Source organism: Callithrix jacchus, chromosome 8 (genome assembly GCF_049354715.1).
Source record: "Callithrix jacchus isolate 240 chromosome 8, calJac240_pri, whole genome shotgun sequence".
In the NCBI taxonomy this organism is placed as follows: domain Eukaryota; kingdom Metazoa; phylum Chordata; class Mammalia; order Primates; family Cebidae; genus Callithrix; species Callithrix jacchus.
In genome coordinates this window covers 30732196-30756293 of record NC_133509.1, presented here as the reverse complement: position 1 = coordinate 30756293, position 24098 = coordinate 30732196, and the positions used below count along the sequence as shown (strand labels likewise).

Here is a 24098-nt window from a genome sequence, read left to right as displayed (position 1 = left end):
TGCCTATTATTATTCTTTGCCCCATCTCTGTTCGGTGCTGTGCTTTTGTCTTATTGATTTACATAAGTCTTAAAATTATGAATACTTAACTTTGTTACATATGTTTCCCACAGTTTGTCCCTGTTTCTTTAAGATTAAATATGGGGTTTAGCCATAGAAAAGTGTGCAGTGTTGATGAGGACAAATTTATCAGTCCTTTAGAGTTTTATCTTTCTGTATTAATCTTATTTAAGAAAGCTTTTCCTATCCCAGAGCCCCAAATGTATTCTCTCATATTTTCTTAAACTAGTTTTTTTTTTTTTTTTTTTAAGAGATGGGGTCTCACCATGTTGCCCAGGCTGCAATGCAGTGGCTATTCACAGGCATAATTATAATGCTCTACAGCCTCATACTCCTGGGCTTAAGTGATCCTTCTGCCTTACTCTACCGAGTAGCTGGGACTATAGGCATCTGTCACCATGCCCAGCCAAAATTTTAATTACATAGTTTTTATATATATATATATATATATATATATATATATATTTTCTTTTACATACACACACACAAACACACACACACACACACACACACACACACACACTTGAGATGATGTCTTGCTTTGTTGTCCAGACTGGAGTGCAGTGGCTCAGTCTCAGCTCACTGCAACCTCCACCTCCTGTGTTCAAGTGGTTCTCCTGCCATAGCCTCCTGAGTAATTGGGATTACAGGCACCCACCATCATACCTGGCTAATTTATTTTGTATTTTAGTAGAGATGGGGTTTCACTGTGTTGGCCAGGGTGGTCTCAAACTCCTGGCCTCAAGTGATCTGCCCAGCTCGGCCTCCCAAAATGCTGGGATTACAGGCATAAGCCACTGTGCCCGGCCAAATTACATAGTTATATTAATGATTTTCCTCTTAAAAACTGAATGTCAGTGATAAAGCTAAAGTTTCATTTGAGCACCAGCCCAAATCCTGGACTTTTTTTCTGCTCTTCTTCAGAGGTTCTCTGGTTATATGTGTATCTTGCCAGAATTTTTCCTATGTTATTAATACAAATATATGTAGCCACAGATACTATAGCATGTCATTCAGCCTTTCGTTTTATTTGCATTAATAGTATTATGTACATCTCACTCTGCAACTTGCCATTTTCACTCTGTAGTATGTCTTGGAAATCTATCTATGTTCTTATGTAAAAAATGAGCTCAGTGCCTCTCAGTCTTGGCAGTTAGGTAGCATTTTTTTTTTCCATGCGGTACTGTCCTGTGAACTGTAGGACATTTAGCATCCTGTGCCTAGTAGTACCTTATGACAATCAAAAAGTAAATCTTTCATAATTTATTGCTAGATGCCTCCTAGGAGGGAATACCATACCTCATGAGACCCACCTTTTAAAAACTGCAGAGTAGGCTGGGTGCAGTGGCTCACACCTGGGACCCCAGCACTTTGGGAGATGGAGGCAGGTGGATCACAAGGTTAGGAGTTCAAGACCAGCCTGGTCAACATAGTGAAACCCCATCTCTACTAAAAATACAAAAAAATTAGCCAGATCTAGTGGTGGGTGCCTGTAATCTCAGCTATTTGGGAGGCTGAAGCAAGGAGAATCTCTTGAACCTGGGAGGCGGAGGTTGCAGTGAGCCAAGATGCACCACTCTACTGCACTCCTGCCTGGCTGACAGTGCGAGACTCCGTCTCAAAAAACAAAAAACTGCAGAGTATTCTATATTAAGCGAGTTCGTTTATGATGATGACTATTGTTTGTTTGTTTGTTCAGTGATATACCACAGTTCAGGGAGCTTCTTACACAGACAGAGGCAATATTGCAGAGTAGTTCAGAGCATAGGCTGTGAGCCTAGGTTACCTGGATTAAATCCTGGATCTGCTACATGCTATTGATGAATCATTGGATGAGTCTCTTATTGTCACTAGGCCTCAGTTTCTTCACCTGAAAATTGGAAGTGTCACAGGATCCTTAGGATGTCACTTTTCCAGCTGGAAACCTCTGTGGCCAGTGGCACCTTTGGCAGAGTTTCACTCAGGCCTGCTAGGCGGCCCATCCTGCCCACTTGGCCTGGCAGGCTATACTCAGTTCACACTACCAGCCTGGATCCTGTGCCTGCCAAGGGTGAGCCAGGCATGGAGTGGCCAGAGATGCTTAAGCGAGCACACGCAGGGTCTGGCCACTGCGCACAACTAGGTGCACCGGCCACTGTGGCAGGCCAGACAGCTCCAGGTGCTGGGACAGGGGCCAGCTCTGCAAGCCTGCAGCTGGATTATATGTACCAGCAACTTCCACCGTGAGGACTCTTGTCTGGACAAGGGGAATGTGGTGGTGCCCGGAAGCTCAGAGATGGCAGAAACTGCAAAGCCCCAAAGAGAATGTCACAGTCCTGGCTTGGGAAGCCTGTGGGTCTGGGCTCCCTGAAGGGCCACAGCTCATCTCTCCTTCTTGTCACCTGCAGCATGGCAAGTGGCGAGTGTGGGTGTCTTAACCCTGTTTGTGTTGCTAGCTCTTTCAGTCCTGCCATTTGGCGTTTCCGGAGTTCTTGTTCTGAAAGAATGAGGTACGTGGACAACTGGAGGTTGAACAAGGTGGAGAGCTTTATTGAGCAACGGAACAGTTCTCTAGTGACCTGAAGTGGGTAGTTTTTTCTGCAGGCAGGTCTTCCCAATGAGTGTCCAGTAATCGGCACTCAGAGGAGATCCAAAGTGGGTATCTTCTTTCCACAGGCAGGTCATCCCAGCGAGTCAAGGAGACCTGAATTGGGTAGCTCCTTCATGCAGCTGGTAGTGCTTATGTGAGTCTGGCTGAGTCCAGGGTTTTTATGGGCTTCGGAAGGGAGAGGTACATGTTGATTGGTCCATGGACAAGCCCAGAGAAAGCACCTTAAATTCTCACATCAGGCCATGAACTCCATCTGTAACTGACATACCAGCTCCCAGGCTTCAGGCCATTTCTGGCTTGAAGGTGGCACTTCACTGGGGACCTGCCCCTTTCCACCCAGGAACCTGTCTGCCTGCTGCCATCATTAGCGTGTCATCCATGACTCCCTGGCTATTTGTGCCAAGGGGGGGGCACCTGCAGACTCACGCTGAGCCACATGTTTCCCCTTGGCCTTCCTTCCATGCTTTTTGGCACCCAAAGACCAGAGGAGGCTGACGCAGCAGGGGGCTGACATGTTAGCACTGCCCCAAACGTGCACACACCTGGCTGGATCACAGCTGTGCCCAGGAGTTCAGGGCTCTTGCCCTGCCAACTTGGAAGGGGGTAGGGCTCCCCCATTCCCAACCCATGGGCTCTGTGGAGCGCACTGCCCCAGCCACACCTCTACTGCTGCAGCCAATGTCTTCACAGCAGACAATGTCTTTGTAGCAGCCACTCTAGATGTAATAATAATACCTACCTCATAGGATTATTGTAAGGATTGAGTAAACATGTAAAGTATTTGAAACAGTGCCTAGCTTCACAATCAGCATGTTGTAAATATTTCCCATTATTTAAATATTATTATTGTACACATTAGTAGATTCTGAGTTTTGCCCATTCCATAAGAATAGATTCCAAGAATTGCTTAATCATTGAAGTGTAAGGTTTTTAGTTTGAATAACTACTAAAATAGAATAGAAACCTAAATGCCTACTGACAGGGAATGGATGAAACTATTAGGGCACATATAGTAAGAGCTATGCATCCATTTAAAAATGTTTATGAAGATGTTTTAATGATGTAAGAAAATACAAGTGAAAAGAGCAGGATGCAAATCTTTGTAATGTGATCTTAATTATATGAAGAAGTATATTACAAATAGAAAGTAGACTAGAAGGAAATGTACAGGGTTACTAGTGGATATCTCTAGGTTGTGGGAATATAACACTTTTTATCTTCATTTTTATACTGTTCTAGATTTTCTAAAATTTTTTCAATAACCCTGTATTGCTTTTTTATCTAGGAAAATAAAAACCCAGCATATTGGTATAGTAAATTAAATAAAATTTAATATACATTCCATTTTATGATTTTTTTTTGCACTTAGCAATACTTGTAATTTTTAATAAGCAAATAACTGATAAAACCCACAAAGGTTGGAGGGAAGCTTTTAACTTAATATTGCTAAATATCATTTTTATTATTATCTTTCTTATATTTCTTACCTATAGTTACTTAAAATCTACCAAAATATGAAGACAAGTGACCAAAACATGTGTCCTCATTTCTGGTCATTTCTTTTGGTAGCACCCCAGCAGTCAGTGACTACTCTAGAATTGCTTTGGGTCCTAAACGGGGTCCAACTGTTACTGAAAAGGAGGTGCTGACGTGCATCCTTTGCCAAGAAGAACAAGAGGTAAAAATAGAAAATAATGCTATGGTGTTGTCGGCCTGTGTCCAGAAATCCACTGCCTTAACCCAGCACAGGGGAAAACCTATAGAACTCTCAGGAGGTATGTATTATATAATAAATATCCTTTTGAGCATTTCTTTTATGCCTGCGTAATTAAAGAAAATACTATTTGAAAGACATTCAGAAGTAAGGTTATATCTACCATACTGTTATCATATTTAAGAAAGTGAATATCATCTAATAAAATCAGTTTTTCTCCAACAGTTCTCAAAATGTCTTCAGTTGCTAGACTTTTTTTTTTTCACTCAGAATCCAAACACATTTCATGTGGTGCTTTGGTTATATTTCTTTTTTTTTTTGAGACGGAGTTTCGCTCTTGTTACCCAGGCTGGAGTGCAATGGCACGATCTCGGCTCACCGCAACCTCCGCTTCCTGGGTTCAAGCAATTCTCCTGCCTCAGCCTCCCAAGTAGCTGGGACTACAGGCGTGCGCCACCATGCCCAGCTAATTTTTTTGTATTTTTAGTAGAGACGGGGTTTCATCATGTTGACCACTATGGTCTCGATCTCTTGACCTCGTGATCCACCCGCCTCGGCCTCCCAAAGTGCTGGGATTACAGGCGTGAGCCACCGCGCCCGGCCGGTTATATTTCTTTTACTCTATTTTAATCTAGGTTAGTCCCTTCTTTTTTTATGAAGTAACTTTTTTGAAGAATTCAGGCCAATTGTTTTGTATAATATATCACATTGTGAATTTGTCTGATTGTTAAGTTGCCTCCTGATTAGAATCATGCTAAACGTTTTCTTGGGAGGAATGCTAAATAGGTAATGTATTGCACTTCCTTACATCAGGAATTAGCTGCTTTATCATCGTTATTATTTTATACCCTTGGAATAGGCCGCACATGGTGGCTCATGCCCGCAATCCCAGCACTTTGGGAGGCTGATATGGGTGGATCACTTGACCTCAGGAGTTCGAGACTAGCCTGGGCAACATGGCGAAACCTCATCTCCACAAACACATTAGCCAGGCATAGTTGCGTGAGCCTGTGGTCCAAACCTGGGTGACAGGGTGAGACCCTGTCTCAAAACAAACAAAAAAAACCTTCTTGGAGTAATAATGATAATAAAGACTAGCATTTATTGAAAGCTTAACATTGCCAGACACTTATTAAGAGCTTTATGTGTATTTACTTACTTAATCCTCAAAAAAGCCCTTTGAGTTAGGTATCACTATTGGTTTCATTTTATAGATGAAGGACCTGAGGCACAGAGAGATCAGGTAACTTATCCACAGCCATGAGTTATAAGTGATGAAACCAGAATTTGAAATCCCCAATTTGTGCTTTTTTTCATGAGTTTATAATTCCCCTAAGTATCCCTTAAAATTATTATTCATCAAATTACTCTTAAAATTAAATAAGTAAATTATATTTGAAACATAGAAAATCAGTTAAATAACCAAGATAATGCAGATTAAACCCAATATGCAAGGTTAAAAAGTAAATCAAAGGTAGAGTAATTAATCCATACTCATTTAGAATCATATCTGATAGGCTAGCTTTATGCCGAATGTGTATCCTGCTATCATGACATTGTGACACTTTGCTTGGACATTCCTAAGACAGTTTGTGATTAGACTTTGGACCTGATAACCTCTCTCTCTTTTTCCCTCCTTTTTATAACTTGTACCAGAAACCCTAGACCCACTTTTCATGGATCCAGACTTGGCATATGGAACTTATACAGGAAGCTGTGGTCATGTAATGCATGCAGTGTGCTGGCAGAAGTAAGTTGTCCTTCTGACATGTTCTTGAAAGAGACTAGGAACATTGAAGTTCACTCAAGGCCACAAAAAGGCATGTTTTCTCATGTCTTCTTTCCTTTCTTCTTATTTGAATAATTGAAACGGTTTTAATTACTAATTCTATTTGCATGAATTATTATCATCAAAGTTGGAAAGTGATGTGTAAAGTTACCAACTTTAGATTTTCACTGTTCCTTTGTGCTTGCTCTCCATAAACTAATCCATTGCTCTTCATCTGTATTCATGTAAAAAAAAGTAATAATTGGCCATGTGTGGTGGCTCACATCTCTAATCCCAGCACTTTAGGAGGCTGAGGTGGGCAAAGCCCTGTCTCTACTAAAAATACAAAAATTAGCCGACTGTGGTGGCGCATGCTTGTAATCCCAGCTACTTGGGAGGCTGAGGCAGGAGAACTGCTTCAACCCAGGAGACGGAGGTTGCAGCGAGCTGAGATTGCACCAGTGCACTCCAGCTTGGGTGACAAGAGCAAAACTCAGTCTCAAAAAAAAAAAATAAATGCAATAAATAAATAATTAAAAAGTAATCTTTACAAAAATCTAATTTCCCTCAAAACATACTGCTGTGATAAGTACCTTTGAAATAGAATAGGATGAATAGGAAAAGTTCTCATTCTATATCTGGAAAATATAAAAATTCAACAATGTAATTCCTGAGAAATGTTTTGTCTAGTTTACCCATTTGACATTAGATATATAATTTTTCCATGATAGCCCTCACTACTTCATTTTATCATTAGAAACTGAGGAAAGTAGTGTCCACATCGTATCACCATGCTGTTTAGGCAAAAGATAAGATATGATTTAGTAAACTTATTTTAAATTTTTATCTGCTTTCATATGTTTTCCAATTTGTTCCCAAAATAATAGGCACCCTGTTTCTTCTGTAATTACAAATTGTGTGTTTTTGCAGGTAACTTCTAAAGATGTTTATTGGGGCAAAAATTCCAGATTTTTAAAACTTGGATTAGAGCAAGTAGAGATACACATGTAGAGATGCATGTGTAGTTCTAAATGGGCCCATGTCTTTGTAATTTTGCAGGTATTTTGAAGCTGTACAGCTGAGCTCTCAGCAGCGCATTCATGTTGACCTTTTTGACTTGGAAAGTGGAGAATATCTTTGCCCTCTTTGCAAATCTCTGTGCAATACGGTGATCCCCATTATTCCTTTGCAACCTCAAAAGTTAAACAGGTATATTTTAATTTATGTTTTGGTTAATTTTTAAAAAGTTGGCCAGGCGCAGCAGCCCATGATCCCAGCACTTTGGGAGGCTGAGGTGGGCAGATTGCCAGAGCTCAGAAGTTTGAGACCAGCCTGGGCAACAGGCAACATGGTAAAATCCCATCTCTACAAAAAAAATTTTTTTTTTAATTTAGCCAGGTATGGTGGCATACACCTGTAGACCCAGTTACTTGAGGGGCTGAGGTGGGAGAGTCACTGGAGCTCAGGAGGCTAAAGCTCTAGTGAGCTGAGATTGCACCACTGCACTCCAGTGTGGGTGACAGAGTGAGACTGTCTTTAAAACTAAAGTTTAAAACTAAAAGTTGTCTTTAGTTCTTTAATTTGTGCCTGTTTTTGTTAGATTACTGTTTTTTATTCTTTAAAAGAATTAATAGTTTTTCATTTTATATCTTCTGTCATACTTTTAAAATGTGATCAAAAGCCTAATTTTTTGCCTCTAAGAGAACTAGAATGCTTATTTACTCAAATCTGTACATTGTGATTATATTTTCCAGCAGCCATTAAAGCAATAGAACTCTGACCTCTGTCTTAGCACTCAAAAAAGGAGAAAAGATGCAAAAAGATTCATTCCTTTCATATGGCCCTTTACCATCATTAGAGTTGGCAATTTATTCTTAATAACAGTCTGTCTCAAGTTCCTGCCTTTATGAAAAGTACATTTTAGAGAGACTGGCAATAAAAAAATAAGACAAGGTGTTGAGTATGGAGAAATACTATGAGAAAACTAAAGCAGTAGGTTAAAGGACTAAAGACAGACCTGGGCATGAGGCTATTTATAGACTTGTCAGGGAGCTCTTCTCTGAGATGGTGACATTTGAACAGAGACCTGAATAAAGTGAGGAATAATCACTGCTTTTCTCTGGGAAAAGAAAATTTCAAAGCACAGGCTCTATCAAGAGTAAAGGCCCCAAGTTTGGAACCCCATCATCATGTTTGAGGCACAGCAAGAAGGCCACACGCTTACTGGAATGGAACAAGCAAAGACCAGATCATAAAAGGCATTATGAGCGAAGATTAAAAGTTCTATGATCCTGTTGACATTTTTAGAAAATTCTTCTAGCTGCTATATGATGAATTCATACTTATAATGAAACACAAGAGTAGAAGCAGGAAGAACAGTTAGGAGTCTAAGTGATACAAATGAGGGCTGATGTGATGGAGTAGGAGGTAGTAATAGTAGAGGGAAGAAAAAGCGATCAACTTGGGATATATTTAGAAGGTAAAATCTGCAAGGTTAATTAATGGACTACAATGTTAGTTAATAGATTACAAGACTACACCTAGTTTTTGACTGGAGCAACTAGGATGGTGATTCCCTTTACTGACATTTACTACCTGTGGGTGATTGACATGTAAGTGGTGTCTTATTTCTTGTATGTTTAAAATTTCCTTCCCCTTCCAAAAAGCTACATATTTAGATATATGTTTCTGTGACCTAGAAAATTAATCTGGAAGAATTTAACTTTTTTATACAACCATTTATCCACAGAAATAATATAAACTCAGCTTTTCCTTTTGACTTTGTACCCATGGTTTTAATAATTTTTATTATCATTTTTTCAGTGAGAATGCAGATGTTCTTGCTCAACTTTTGACCCTGGCACAATGGATACAGACTGTTCTGGCCAGAATATCAGGTTATAATATAAGACATGCTAAAGGTTTGCTTAAATTTATTTTATATTAGCTATGTGAAGATTGTGTCCAAATTTTAATTTTTATTTTTAGTAATTATTGTGCTAAAATATGATTTGCAAGTACAGATTTCTTGAATATCAGGAAATAGAAGTTTTTGAGGCTAAGACTAAGTTTGACTTAAATTGCTTTGTTCGACGTAATCATTTTTCATACTAGGAGACAATACAGGCAGTGATTAAACCATCAAGTTTGTCTGTTTGATTATTCCAAGCTGTTAGACTGCTTAGATTTAAATCTTAGATCCAAGATTCATTTAAATCACTAAGATCCACTTACTGATTATGTGATCTTGGGCAAGTTACTTAAACTCTGTGTGCCTCAACTTCTTATTTGCAAATAGGGGATAATAATATAATAGTACCTATTTTATTGGTTGAAGAATTAGTAGTTATATGTAAAGTAGAACAGTCCATACAAGTAGTACATAGTAAGTACTACATATTAGCCATTACTATTACTGATATTGTTAATATTTTGTTGGTAATGTTCGTCATAATGAAAACATTTAAAACTGTCATTTACATATTCTTTACAGTTGTGAGACAAATATGGCTATTAATGGAGATTTGCTTAAAAGGATAAAATGGGAATTTTTAAAATACAGTGAGGAAAAGTTGCCTATTGTTTAGGCCAATGGCCCCCAACCTTTTTGGCACCAGGGACTGGTTTTGTGGAAGACAGTTTTTCCATGGATGAAGGGGATGGTTTGGGGATGATTCAAGTGTATTGCATTTATTGTGCATTTTATTTCTGTTATTATTACGTTGTAATATCTAATGAAATAATTATACAACTCACCATAATGTAAAATGAGTGGGAGCCCTGAGCTTGTTTTCCTGCAAACATATGGTCTCATCTCGGGGTCATGGGAGACAGTGACAGATTGTCGTCTACGGCCATACCACCCTGAACGCTCCCGATCTTGTCTGATCTCAGAAGCTAAGCAGGGTCGGGCCTGGTTAGTATTTGGATGGGAGACAGATTGTCAGTCATTAGATTCTCATAAGGAGTGGGCAACCTAGATCCCTCACGTGGTCAGTTCACAATAGAATTTGTGCTTCTATTAGAATCTAATGCTGCTGCTGATCTGACAGGAGGCAGAAGTCACACGATAATTTGAGTGATGGGAAGTGGCTGTAAATATTGATGGAGCTTTGCTCATCCACTGCTCACCTCCTGCTTTGCAGCGCATTCCCATGGTCCCCAACAGGCCATAGACCTGTACTTGTCTGTGTTCCCGGGATTGAAGACCCCTGGTTTAGGTAGTGAATCAATAGGATGAAGGCAAAGTCCAGTATTTCAAAAATTAGCCTCTCATCCCCTCTTTGGGTCTAAAATTGATGCAAACTCTACATAGAAAATATTCCAGAATATTTCTATGTATTCTACTCAAAATATTTATGTCTTATTTCTATAATTCATACTTTTGTTTATTCACATTTTTTTGTGTGATTATTTCAGCCTCTGTTGTGCTTTAATTATGTCCTTTTAGTTACATACTTTTAAGGAAAATGAAGGATATATACAAAAGTTACAGAGGAAAAATAGGGGTGATGGTTTTATTTCTCATCATCATAGTCAGTCTGAGTTATAAAGGTTTTTTTGTTTGTTTGTTTTGTGTGTGTATGTTTTATTTTTCTTAAGACATGTCTCACTCATCACCCAGGCTGGAGTGCAGTGGTACAATGACAGCTCACTACAGCTTCAACTTCCTGGGTTCAAGTGATCCTCCCACCTCAGCCTCCCAAGTAGCTGGAACCAGAAGCTTGCATCACCACACCTGGCTAATTTTTAAATTTTTTGTAGAGACAGGGTCTTGCTGTGTTGCCCAGGCTGGTCTCAAACTCCTGGACTCGAGCAGTCCTCCTTCCTCAGCCTCCCAAAGTGCCAGGATTATAGGCATGAGGCAGTGGACCCAGTCTAAGTTATCAAGTATTTATTAAATGTTTAATCATGCATTCAGCACTATATACATTTTTATGTTCCCTGCCTTGTTGACCTCACATGTGTGCATGCTATGCAGTTAAGAACGATACAAGAGGAAATAGCATTAACAGCCAGATTTTACAGTACAAAACAATAGGACTCATAGGATTTTTAAGAAGGAATTGATCAGTAGGGGCTTAAGTAGTAAGGGAAGATGTCATGGAGAAAATGAGATTCAATTTGACCTTGTATCAAATTTGAGTGTATGATAGGGATAAAGGAGAACCCAGGTAGAAAATAGAAATGTTTTTAGGGAACTATGAGCTTGGCATTTTCAGAGACCTTGAAAAAGTCCGGCCTACGTTAGTCGAGGGTATATAGCGAGGAGTAGCAGTTGTGGAGGTTTATAAGAATTTGGACTTGGTTGTTTAGAAACACAGAATGATGGAAGAAAACAAGTCAGCAATGAATGAGTTTGGCAATGTCCTGACAGTTTTCCCTACTCCTTCATTTTATAACAAAAACTTTTCCACAAGTGGTGCTAATGAGATAACGATCTGTTGCACGAAAAACTCTTCTAACATATTTGCTAAGAAGTGATTTTTGGCATGTACTTATACTTTGCTACTTGTTTTAAGCACTGAGAAGCAATTCAGTACAAGAGATTCTTCTTTTTTTAAAACAGTATTTAAAAATGTCTTTGACATATATGAATTTAGTTTCTTTTTATTTTAAAAAATGTAGATTGACATCTTGATTTTACATCCTGATTTTTAGGTCTCAAATATTCAGCCTTAAGTCAGTTTTCTGTTGTTTTTTTGGCCTCTGAATGTTTCATTGGTGGTTTCAAACATGACATTAAGTAGAAAGATCACTTTATTAGCAGTAGGACCTCTGTGACCATCTAAAGAATTATAAGAGTGATTAGTGTCTTTTAAGCATATTCGACAATTTACTTAGAAGCCTATATTTTCAAGGGAAGAAAATACTGAACATAATGTAAGGAAAAACTACTGAAATAAAGAACTTTAAAAAAGAAAGCATAGAATGATTAAAAATTTTTGAGCAAGTGACTAGCATTTATTCTGGTAGCTTTTTAGTGTGGGAGTAGTGCTGCAGCTAGATTGGAAGAGTGAGGAGATGACTCAAGAAGATTAATCAGGAGTCGTTTGCACTGGTCATACCCTGAGATGGTAAGAGGCGGTGGTATTAATAGTAAGCATTGACAAGTTTGCTCTGAATGCTTATCGAATGACTAGTTGTTTGGGGGAAAGAAACAGAGCCTAGAGATTGTAAAGGAAGAATTGCAGAAAATGTGTAAGGATTTTATCTATACTGCCTACAAATAGGGGAAGGTTAGGAGAAAAAACAGATAATAAATCCAGTTCCTCTTTATTTTCATCCTGTGTTGTTTTGAACAAAAACATAGTGTAGTGGGAGATTTTGCCAGATCTTTCCAAGACTGTGGCTGGGCAAGTCATCCTAAAATAAATAAATAAATAAGGACTTAGAGAATTTTTAAAATTAAACTTGATTTAGTAATATATTCTATAGAAGTGTGTTCCTATTGAGAATATATTTTTATCAAATGCTCATGGGTTTTTTTTTTTTATTTTTGAGACAGCATCTTAATGTGTTGCCCAGGTTAATCTTGAACTCCTGACCTCAAGTGATCCTCCCACCGTGGCCTCCCAAAGTGTTTTGATTATAGGTGTGAGCCACTGTGGCCAGCCTGTCCATCGATTATTAATAACAGATTGGTTAATAAATTAGGCCATGTAAAATCTCAGTTTCAAAAAGAGAAATTATGTAGGACACTTATACTCTCCACAATACAATAAAATAAAACCTAACAAAAGAGAACTCAAAAATCTAACAAATTAGGAATTTTAAAATACTATTCCATATAACTATTAAGTGCAAGGAAAAGCTAGAGAGAAATGGAGAAATCATCGACTATTTAGCAATTAACAACAATGAGAACAACACAGATAAAAATCCATGGAATATGGCCAAAACCTTACTTAGAAGACAGCTCATAGCCCAAAAATTTGAGATGGAGTCTCGCTCTGTCCCCCAAGCTGGAGTGCAGTAATGAGATTTCACTGCAGCCTCCGCCTCCCAGGTTCAAGTGATTTTTGTGCCTCAGCCTCCCATGTCGCTGAGATTACTGTTGTCCACCACCACACTTGGCTCATTTTTGTATTTTTAGTAGAGACGGGGTTTCACCATGTTGGCCAGGCTGGTTTTGAATTCCTGACCTCAGGTGATCCACCTGCCTTGGCCTCCCAAAGTGCTGGGTTGCCAGGCATGAGCTGCAGTGCCTGGCTGGTCTTTGTAACTTTTTAAAAAAGACATTTCAAGCCAGTTGCAGTGGCTCATTCCTGCAATCACAGCACTTTGGGAGGCTGTGGCAGGCAGATCTCTTGGGGCCAGAAGTTCGAGACCAGCTTGGCCAACATGGTGAAACCCCATCTCTACTAAAAATACAAAAATTAGCCAGCCATGGTGGTTCACACCTATAATTTCAGCTACTCAGATGGTTGAGGCAGGAGAATCTGAGGCATGAACCTGGGAGGTGGAAGTTGCTGTGAGCTGAGATTGCACCACTGCAGTCTAGCCTGGGCAAGCAAGACTGGCTTTTTTTTTTTTTTTTTTTTTTTTTTTTAAAGACATTTCATAACATCCAATATCTGTTCCTCATATATTCCTGATAAACCTACTTTCACAGGATACAAAACACCAGAACATCTAAAGTCTCTGAAAAGTAGACAGAGCAGGCAGATTGGGAAATTAAAGTCAAAATTTAAGAATTATCAGTACAGGTAGTGAGTTTTCTGAGGCTTTTTCCTTCTTTATTTCCCAACTTACACCCAAGAACAGCAGAATCTCAGAACTGTACAACAAGCATGAACAGCAAAAAATCCAAGAGAAATGCCATCTCTTTCTGTTCAGAGGATCAGGAAAAGAAGCCCCTCACAGAGAGAGTATAAAAGGAGTGTGTTCATTTTTCCTCTGGCCTTTTCACAAGGCCAGCCTCACGCATGGAGCTGCACAGCCATGGTAGCCATGTAGATGCCCATAATCCCAAGAGAAAACCAGTCTCTCTGGTGAGGAACTGGGAAAGGGGGCTCCTGTGTTCTAAAGGGTACAAGGTTAATCTTAATAGTTTTTTTCTGTCTTTGCCTCATGGCTTCACCCCAAGGGAATTCCCAGTCATAAATCTTGAATGATAGCATGGGAGACTAAAACGGAAAAAAATGTCATTATGGCCAGAGGAACTAGGGAAAAGGGTCCTTTGGAGCTAGAAAGTGTGGGGGCCAGGGTGGAAATCCCAAAGAAGAGAGAACTATAGAAGGGGAATCTTATATTTTTGAGACCCAGGCTCACCTCCAAGCTGCACATGTGCAGAATAGGCCAAAAGAGGCATAGCCAAAGTTTTTAGAAGTAATCTGCATTTCAAATGGTTTCATCACTCAAGTCCCAGACTAATCCCCTGAGGAGTACATGTGCTGGGCATATCAAAACACCACAGCAAAGGCTCTGAAAACTAACTTTGGAATCACCATCCACAGAGGATGAGACAGAACTTGTTAACCTGAGTTTATTGCCTTCTAAAACACTTTAAAACTGTATGTTTTCCAGAGGTTAACAGGACCAGAACCTCTCAGTGTAATATTCCAAATATACAAGATATAATCCAGAATTACTTGACATACAAAGAACCAAAAAATCTGACCAGTTCTCAAGGGAAAAACAACCAAATGCCAATCCTGAGATGTTTTAAATGTTAAACTTACCAAAGAGTTTTAAAGCAGCTAGATAGCCTTGAAACATACGGTAAAGATGAACACTCTTTAAAAAGTTGAAAGAAGTTAGAGAAAAATAGGAACTAAAAAAACCAACTATACGGTGATAATATAATTGAAAAAATACTGGATGAAATAAAAATTAACTGCATGTGCTTGATAGTAAACTGGAAGGCTGAGCACAGTGGCTCAGGCCTGTAATAACAGCACTGTGGGAGGCTGAGGCAGGAGGATAACTTGGGGCCAGGAATTCAAGACCAGCCTGGGCAACATAGTGAGACCCCATCTCTTTAAAAAAAAAAATTAGTTTGGTGTAGTGTCGTGTGCCTATAGTCCTAGGTACATGGGAGACTGAGTCAAGAGGATTGCTTGAGCCTAGGAGTTTGAGGTTACAGTGAGGTATAGTCATGCCACTATACTCCAGCCTGGGCAACACAGCAAGGTTGTGTTGTTTCAGAAATATATATACTAGACGGAGATGAGGTAAAATGTCCATGAATATGAAATTAGATCAGTGGAAGTTACTCAGTCTGGAGAGCAGACAAAAAAGAGATGGGGGCTAAAAAATAGAACCTTAGGGGTCTATGGGACAATCTTTTTCAATCCAACATTTGTGTCATAAGATTTTTTCCAAAAGGAAGGAAAAATAATGCAGAAAAAAAATTTTGAAGAAATAATTGAATATTCCCCAGATTTGGAGAATGACATAAATTTGCAGATTCAAGAAGTTCAGTAAATCTCAAGCAGATAAGAAAACCACACTCAGACACATAATAAAGCAAACTTGCTGAAAATAAAAAATAAACAGCCAGGCACAGTGGTATGTGCCCATAGTCCCGGCTACTTGGGAGGCTGAGATTGGAAGGATCACTTGAGCCTGGGAGGTTGAAGCTGCAGATCATCATGTACTGCAGCGTGGGTGACAGAGTGAGACTGTCAAAAGAAAATAAAAGTTAGAAAACTGTATGTCAGACTAAACTCATTCATGATTTTTCTTTCTTTTTCTCTTTAATTTATCAGGAGAAAACCCAATTCCTGTTTTCTTTAATCAAGGAACGGGAGATTCTGCTTTTGACTTCCATTCCATCCTGAATTTTGGAGTTCAGTCTTTGTAAGTATCTAAATAGTTAAGAGAGAACTTTGTAAATGATTGTGAAAATAAGAATAGGAGGCCGGGCGCGGTAGCTCAAGCCTGTAATCCCAGCACTTTGGGAGGCCGAGGCGGGTGGATCACGAGGTCAAGAGATTGAGACCATCCTGGTCCACACGGTGAAACCCCGTCTCTACTAAAAATACAAAAAATTAGCTGGGCATGGTGGCATGTGCCTGTAGTCCCAGCTACTCAGGAGGCTGAGGCAGGAGAATTGCCTGAACCCAGGAGGCGGAGGTTGCGGTGAGCCGAGATCACGCCATTGCACTCCAGCCTGGGTAACAAGAGTGAAACTACATCTCAAAAAAAAAAAAAAAGAATAGGAAACAGCATAGGCTTTCATCTTTCCTTCCTTTTATATTTATAAAATAGTTTATCCCATTATCTTGTTTCTTTCTCGTTTTTTATTTGTATTAATAAAATGAAGTGGTTTGATATATTAAGTAATATATATTAAGGTGAACTGTGCCTCTGAGTAACCATTTTTAACCAACAAAATGCTAACTCTCTGTGGTTCGACCTACAAGAGGACCAGAATTAAGAGACTTCATTTAAAATTACATCTGACTTGCTTTGTGACTTTCTGAAAGGTCTCAAGTCACTCCACCCCGACCAGCAGTTAATTTTTTGTGTATGTAAAATTGAGGCAATGGCCTTCTCTCCTACCTCATTAGGTTATCGGAGAGATATGATGTACCCAGATCAGGTATTATTATTTCATTAATACTGAGTATCCAGGGTAGTTTTTCAAGTTGTGATCCTTGTTTATCTATCCCATTGCTACTGAAAATACTTGTTACAAATGGAGATTCAGAAAACCAGATAGTATCACTCCAAATACATGGTATTATCACACATACACACAACACAAACATGTACACATACCTATCAATACAAAAGTACTTCTTTGGTTCCTTTTCCAGGCACCAAAACTTGTTAGGTCAGATCTGTTCCTCTGAATTTTACTCCTTCTGTATTCACTCTGTTTTTAAATTAGTACCTGAACCCCTTCTAGCTGTGAGCATCTACTGCATCTTCTCTAGGAAGTGAAGTTATGTGGGTCATTACCATTTTATAAGAACTATTTCTCTACCTTTAGAAAATACAGTTCTGCTCTACGAATTTTTTTCCAACTGAAGAAATCCTTGTAGAGGTTAATCTCTAATGTGGCAAAGAGCAGTTTACTTGTGTTGAAAGCAGTTCAGTTGTTTCTATTACTTCAGGACTTAATTGGACTTCTTACTAAGTAGCTCTTTTTACTAAACCATACAAATTTTTTTGTTTTATTTATAGGATTAAATATTCTAATAGCATCAAGGACATGGTTATTCTCTTTGCCACAACAATTTATAGAATTGGATTGAAAGTGCCTCCTGATGAAACTGATCCTCGAGTTCCCATGCTGACCTGGAGCACCTGTGCTTTCACTACCCAGGCAATTGGTAAGGCTCCTAAGAAGACTGGTTTGGACGTTTCAGTGAGGTAGAATTAACACTGATTGTTCAAGACAGAATTAACACTGATCGTTCATTCTTAAATTCTTTTTTTCCTGGATGGCCCAGAATAATTTGACTTGTATGAGAACTATTAGTATTTTAGTGTATTAGTGTGGCTCATGCCATTGGGTCTGATAATTTTTTTATATTTATCTCTTTTTAACTGTGATCATGGCCATATGCAACATAAGTTAAAATAATATTTTAAAGGAGCTGGGCGCAGTGGCTCACTCCTGGGAGGTTGATGTTTGGGAGACGCTAAGGTGGGAGGATAACTTGAGGTCAGGATTTTGAGACTAGCTTGGGCAACATAGCAAGACTGTCTCTCGAAAAAAGTCAGTCAGGCATGGTGGTATATACCTGTAATCCTAGCTACTCAGGAAGCTGAAGTGGGAAGATCATTTGAGCCCAGGAGTTGAGGCTGCAGTGAGTCGTGGTTGCACCATTGCCCTCTAGCCTGGGCAATAGAGTGAGACCCTGTTTCTAAAAGTGTGTGTGTCACCTAAAAATTAATGGAAAGGTGAAAGGAAAACTGAGGCAGTTTAAGATTAGCAGGCAGAAATCAGCTCTAAAGGGAAGCCTACTGTCAAATTGTCTGCCATATTGAAAATGTCCCATAGAAAAATGTAGCAGCAAGGGATTACTTAGATTTTTAATATTAGTGCATTTGTTCATTATAGGGACAAGGTCCAATATTACATGGAAAAAATTAAGAATGGTGATTCTTCCCTATCTTTATCCAAGCCAGCTTTAATTTCCCCTTCATATATATATATATATATATATATATATACATGGTAATTGTTTTTAATGGAGTCTATTATATTTTCTTCATATAATTATATTTTTGTAACAAGACACTTGTATTTCATAATTTGAATTAAGTAGCATGAAGTCACATTTTTCCCAAAGCCTTCCTACATACTATCATTAGTTTCTCAATAGAGTTTAAGTGCCTTGGCGAGGGCAGATTCTGGGCCACGGGCGCCTGCCCTGAGTGGACCCTGTACTGGTGCCCTCAGAGGGCTCCTATGGGTAGGTTCATTGGCCTGAGCCCAGTGAGCCTCCACGTACATTGACCTTAGGCCCATAGAGAGGGCCCATCCTGGCTCTGCCCCAGCTGGGATCTGGTCACTGCCCCAAGGGGACTGATGGGCAGAGTCGCCCCTGTGGCTGGGCTGTGACCATCCCTGATGGGGCCAGACTGCGGGTAGGCGTCTTGGGCTGAGCCCGGCACCATGCAGGGGCTGCAGGAGGTGAGGAAATGCCACTCAGGAGCCGGGTCGCTGCTCCACTCTGTGCTCTCCAAGGACTCCAGGGACGGGGCTGGCGGCTTCCTGCTTCTCCCTGTCAGAGTCAAAGCACAAATCCTCAGGGTGGGCTCAGGGGCAGGGGCAGGCTGGGGAAGCTCTGGGTGGGGGCTGTGTCTTCCTGGGGTTGGTGCCCTCTGGGCAGGACCCTTTGCTGGCCTGAGGTCCCCAGGTGCTGCAGTGGGGTGGCCTCCCCTCTGCCTGGTGGAGGGAGCTGTGGGGGTAGGGACATGACTGACATTTTTCCAGAATCATGACCTGCTAAGTCTCTTCAGACTGTTTTGGGGAAGATAAGCATTAGGAGATCAAGAATTTATATTTAGACCTTGAACATTAAAGAGAGGACAGAGTCTTTTATAAAAAGATAAGAAATTTACTGCCGAATCTTTTCATATATGGTTCTATAATATTTTGGATTCCGTTTGATTAATAACATATTGTGCTCACTATTGGGGTTTTTCCATCAAGCAGGCATAATGCTGTGCTTTACTTTTAGTACCTAAGCAGCTAACTTATCTCAATCCCTGTGGGGATGGAGAGGCATGCACAGAATGCACTGGCATAGGATAATAGTGGAGGAATCAAAACAAAGCATCCTTTGAATTGCTGTTTATGCAAAGATGAAAAAAAATGCTTCCACACGTATCGGCTGCTAAGGATCAGTGAAAATAAGAGTAATTTAGCAATAAATACCATGGACAACAAACCACAAATCCATGGTTTTGGTATTTTCATTTTCTCTCTCTCTCTTTTTTTTTTTTTTTCTAGACAGAGTCTCACTTTGTTGTCCAGGCTGGAGTGCAGTGGTATAGTCATGGCTCACTGAAGCCTTAGCCTCCCCAGACTCAGGTGATCCTCCCACCTCAGCCTCCTGAGCAAATGACACCACAGGCATGTACCACCATGCCCAGCTAATTTTTATATTGTTTGTGGAGACAGGGTTTCACCATGTTGCCCAGTGTAGTCTTGAACTTCCAAGCTCAAGTAGTCCTCTTGCCTTGGCCTCCCAAAATATGGGGATTACAGGCATGAGCCACCACAGCCAGTCTCATTTTCTTTTTCCTTATTCATCTTTTCTAAATCTTTTAAAATTGTACCCAAGGCCGGGCTAGGTGCGGTGGCTCATACCTGTAATCCCAGCACTTTGGGAGGCCGAGATGGGCAAGTCAACTGAGGTCAGGAGTTCAAGACCAGCCTGGCTAATGTGGTGAAACCCCCATTTCTACTGAAACTACAAAAACTTAGCTGGGCATGGTGGTGTGCGGCTGTAAAATCCCAGCTACTCAGGAGGCTGAGACAGAATCACTTGAACCCGGGAGGTGGAGGTTGCAGTGAGCCAAGATCATGCCATTGTACTCCAGCCTGGGCAACAAGAGCAAAACTCCTCCCCCAAAAAAAGTACCCAAAGGAGCAATAAAGTCATTTGCATCTGCCTTACATATTATTTTTAAATAAAATAGGCTATAAATACATATATAAATTACTTACTTTAGAATTTTTTGCATAAAAAAGATGCTAAAATGAGAAGAAACAATCCAGGCTGCTTTGTTTTTCCCAAGCATTCGTTATAAAAGTGCTGCAGGGACTTTATTTTTTATGCCAGTAATTTGTAAAATGATCTACATTTACTTTTAATATTCTCTCACTCAGAAATTGGAAAATTTTGGCATAGACTTAAAACACAAGACTTTGGAGGGAGGCCGGGGGCGGTGGCTCACGCCTGTAATCCCAGCACTCTGGGAGGCTGAGGCGGGTGGATCACGAGGTCAAGAGATCGAGAACATCCTGGTCAACATGGTGAAACCCCGTCTCTACTAAAAATACAAAAAATTAGCTGGGCATGGTGACGCGTGCCTGTAATCCCAGCTATTCAGGAGGCTGAGGCAGGAGAATTGCCTGAGCCCAGGAGGCGGAGATTGCGAGATGGCGCCATTGCATTCCAGCCTGGGTAACAAGAGCGAAACTCCGTCTCAAAAAAAAAAAAAGACTTTGGAGGGGAAAAATTCAAATCATCTCATAAAAAATATAATTAAACAACATTTGATAAAAAGCACAGTAGATAATTACAGCAATGTTTAGGACTTATTATTATTATGTTTTTTAATTCTTTGAGAAAACCTATTGGGTGATGAAGGAAAACCTCTGTTTGGAGCACTTCAAAATAGGCAGGTATGTATATTCCAACAAGGTAAGGTACATGTAACTTATAGCATGCCTTTTTCCGCCCCCCGCCTCCAATGTTTACTATTAAAAAAAATAAGTCTTTACTCCTTTTCTGGAAAAATTAGCAGAATTCTATAGTGGGGAAAAAAGGAGCTGCATCAGTCTCATAGGAAACTGAATAATAGCATGTTCACTTTATAGAGCTTACTCAATTTCAGAGGTTAAGTGTAATTCACACAGATTTCATGTGATGATTACTTTTTCTCCCTTTCTTTGTTTGTTACACTTCAAAATCCTGATATTTCCTGTGTTTTTCCTTCTCACTAATTTTGCACCATTATATAACATTGAGTATTAATGCTGGCTTAGCTCTGAATGAATCATCATACTGAATTCAAGAATAAAATTAAGCCATGACTCCTTGATGGGCAGATACTGACACTACTGTAGGACTCTACTCCTGCCCCAGGCCTAAACCTCATAACATAGTGTTCCCTGGAAAACAGTCCTCAAGAAATGTGCTCAGCAGCCCTGTGAACATAAAAGGGGTAACTGAGGTTGCCATCCTTCCTTGCCATTTCCCTCTTATTTTTCTGACAGCTGGCACAGAAGACTAGAAAACTTGTGGTCCACAGTGTGCTCAGCTCTGGGGAAAATGAATACTCTTTACAGGAGAATTAAAATAATGATAGCTTTAATAACTCTTTTTCATGAGAAAATCTGTTAGAAATGTAGCAAGGTCATAAAACCTTGTACAGGTATTAAGAATATTGTAATTTATTTGCAATGATATAAGGTATATAATGAATCTGCAACTAATTCTAACAAGCTAGAGTTGGTTTTTAGCAACTCTTAAGTGAATGACTTATATCTGTCATCTTTTTATCTTCCCTCTCTTACAATCTAGCATAATGGTCTGAAAGCATTAATGCAGTTTGCAGTTGCACAGCGGATTACTTGTCCTCAGGTCCTGATACAAAAACATCTGGTTCGTCTTCTATCAGGTAGAGTCTTCTCTGAACTATTATTATGTATTATATTATGTATATGTCTTTTTCGATTGTATTTCTGGCAGAGTATTTCATTAGGAAACGACATACACTGCACTAATTTTGAGCACTCACTAATGAAATTTTACCACCTATGGAAGCCAAGCAAGAAAACAGATAAACATATAACTTCCTCTGTAAATCTTGTGATCTTATGATTATTTTTGAGAGGGAGTTTTGCTCGTTTCCAAGGCTGGAAAGCAGTGGCGTGATCTTGGCTCACTGCAGCCTCCACCTCCTGGGTTCAAGTGATTCTCCTGCCTCGGCCCCCTGAGTAGCTGGGATTACAGGCACCCACAACAATGCCTAGCCAATTTCTGTATTTTTTTTTTTTTTTTTTTGTAGAGATGGGGTTTCACTATGTTGGCCAGACTGGTCTTGAACTCATGACCTCCAGTGATTCGCCTGACTCAGCATCCCAAAGTGCTAGGATTACAGGCGTGAGCCACTGTTCCCGGCCTTTGTGATCTTATTTTTTAAATCTGTGTTTTCCAAATATTTTCAACTTATATTTCTTCTACCTACCTAGGTTATTGAACCAATGTCTACAACCCTGACATCCATGTATCCCCAATCCAGTTAGAAGAGGGAGCAATGATGTGAATAGATCATTTTAAGATATGTTTAATTTTGTTTGTGAGTCAAGTTCATATGAAATAATGGAAATGTTACATTCAGTAATCTCAGAAGTCAGTTTCATTCCCATGTCTTTGAGAGGCTGGCTATAACAGCTAATCTTCTCATATTCTAACAAGTTAGAAATTTACTAAGCGCTGATATGGTGGTCTCAATTAGTATAAAAATTAAAAGAAGTATAAGTCATTACACAGCATTAGAATGGCTGCTTTCCTTTTGGTTATCTGCATTTCCATCTGGCCATTTAATGTCTACTATAAGCTCCTCTGCACCCAAACAGATGAGCCTTAAAGAGAGTTGTTTGTAAATCTTTTCCTAAGTCCCAAAATGCCGTGAGTACGGTAGTTTCAGCTTGCACTTCCAAGATATATTTCTACCAAATAAGAGTTATTCAGATTTTTAAAGCCAGGCTTAATTTTCTTGTAGCTAAACTAGCAGACATTTTTTTTCCAGCAAAATAGATCTACTTCTTTACCTTGAAAATCTATTGAAGCCAATAGCATTTTTCTTTGTTAATCCCCACAGGCTTCTTAGGGAGCTCTTCCTGAGCAGCTTTCTGCTCATCCTGTTGATGTGGAGATGCCATAACTCCACCCAAGGCTGCCACTCGAGTTTCATTAGAACTTCTGCCATGCTTAGCTTTTGTATTTTCAAATTAACTTTGAGGTGTCTCCTGAATTGGGTTTATACTAATAGAAATCTAATGTTGCTGCTGTTCCCCTGGTCACACACTTAAAAGTTTTCCCTTCTTTTACTTACTTTTTTCTATTGTTGGTCATTTGGAAAGGCCCAGAACCTTCCATATGTCACATGCGTTTGTCTTTGTTTTTAGGACTTCTTTCTGTTGAATAGTTTATCCTATTTGCATATCACTATTTTGGTATCTTTTTCATTTCAGTCATAATTTAGATATTTACTAATTCTTCCAAATAGTTTCACTGCTTTTGTACTTATCACACATTATGGGATTTACAATGTTTAAAACAGCTTGTTGCTCAGCATGGTGGCACACACCTATAATCCTAGCTACTCAGGAGCCTGAAGAGAGGGGGATCCCTTAAGCCCAAGAGTTTGACACCAGCATAGGCAGTATGGCAAGACCTTGTCTCAAAGAGAACACCAAACAAGGATTAATATCATCACAGATGGCAGAGACTAAAATGGTGGTGTATAATCTCTAATTAGCAATACTGGAAGAATTTATGTAGTATAGCTTTATACCTATATGTGAAAGTTTTTCATATGAAAATTTATTAGAGGAATATTTTTATTTGTAAGATGTTAGGGCTATCAGATATGTTCCTTGCCATTTTAATGCTTATAATTGAATTAAAGAAGCAGAACCTCTGTAAAAACAAACATTATAGTGGTGGAGGTGAGGAAATAGATAAAAAAATTATAAAATAGCCAAATGCCAGATATGTGCTTCACAAATAACACACTTCAAAAATTGAGATAAGGAAGAAATC

General features: G+C 39.5%; 1 protein-coding gene across 4 annotated transcripts in view; it reads left to right on the top strand.

Moving 5' to 3' along the window:
• Window positions 1–24098, top strand: part of UBR1 (ubiquitin protein ligase E3 component n-recognin 1) — a 162186-nt gene that overhangs the window by 100211 nt on the left and 37877 nt on the right. For all 4 annotated transcript variants that reach the window (XM_009005311.5, XM_002753370.6, XM_078334075.1 and 1 more), the window contains exons 30-37: window positions 4220–4425; window positions 6021–6114; window positions 7192–7341; window positions 8956–9053; window positions 15846–15936; window positions 17269–17417; window positions 20895–20950; window positions 21852–21948. In XM_009005311.5, coding sequence (XP_009003559.1) covers window positions 4220–4425; window positions 6021–6114; window positions 7192–7341; window positions 8956–9053; window positions 15846–15936; window positions 17269–17417; window positions 20895–20950; window positions 21852–21948 — 941 coding nt within the window. The remainder of the gene's footprint in view (window positions 1–4219; window positions 4426–6020; window positions 6115–7191; window positions 7342–8955; window positions 9054–15845; window positions 15937–17268; window positions 17418–20894; window positions 20951–21851; window positions 21949–24098) is intronic.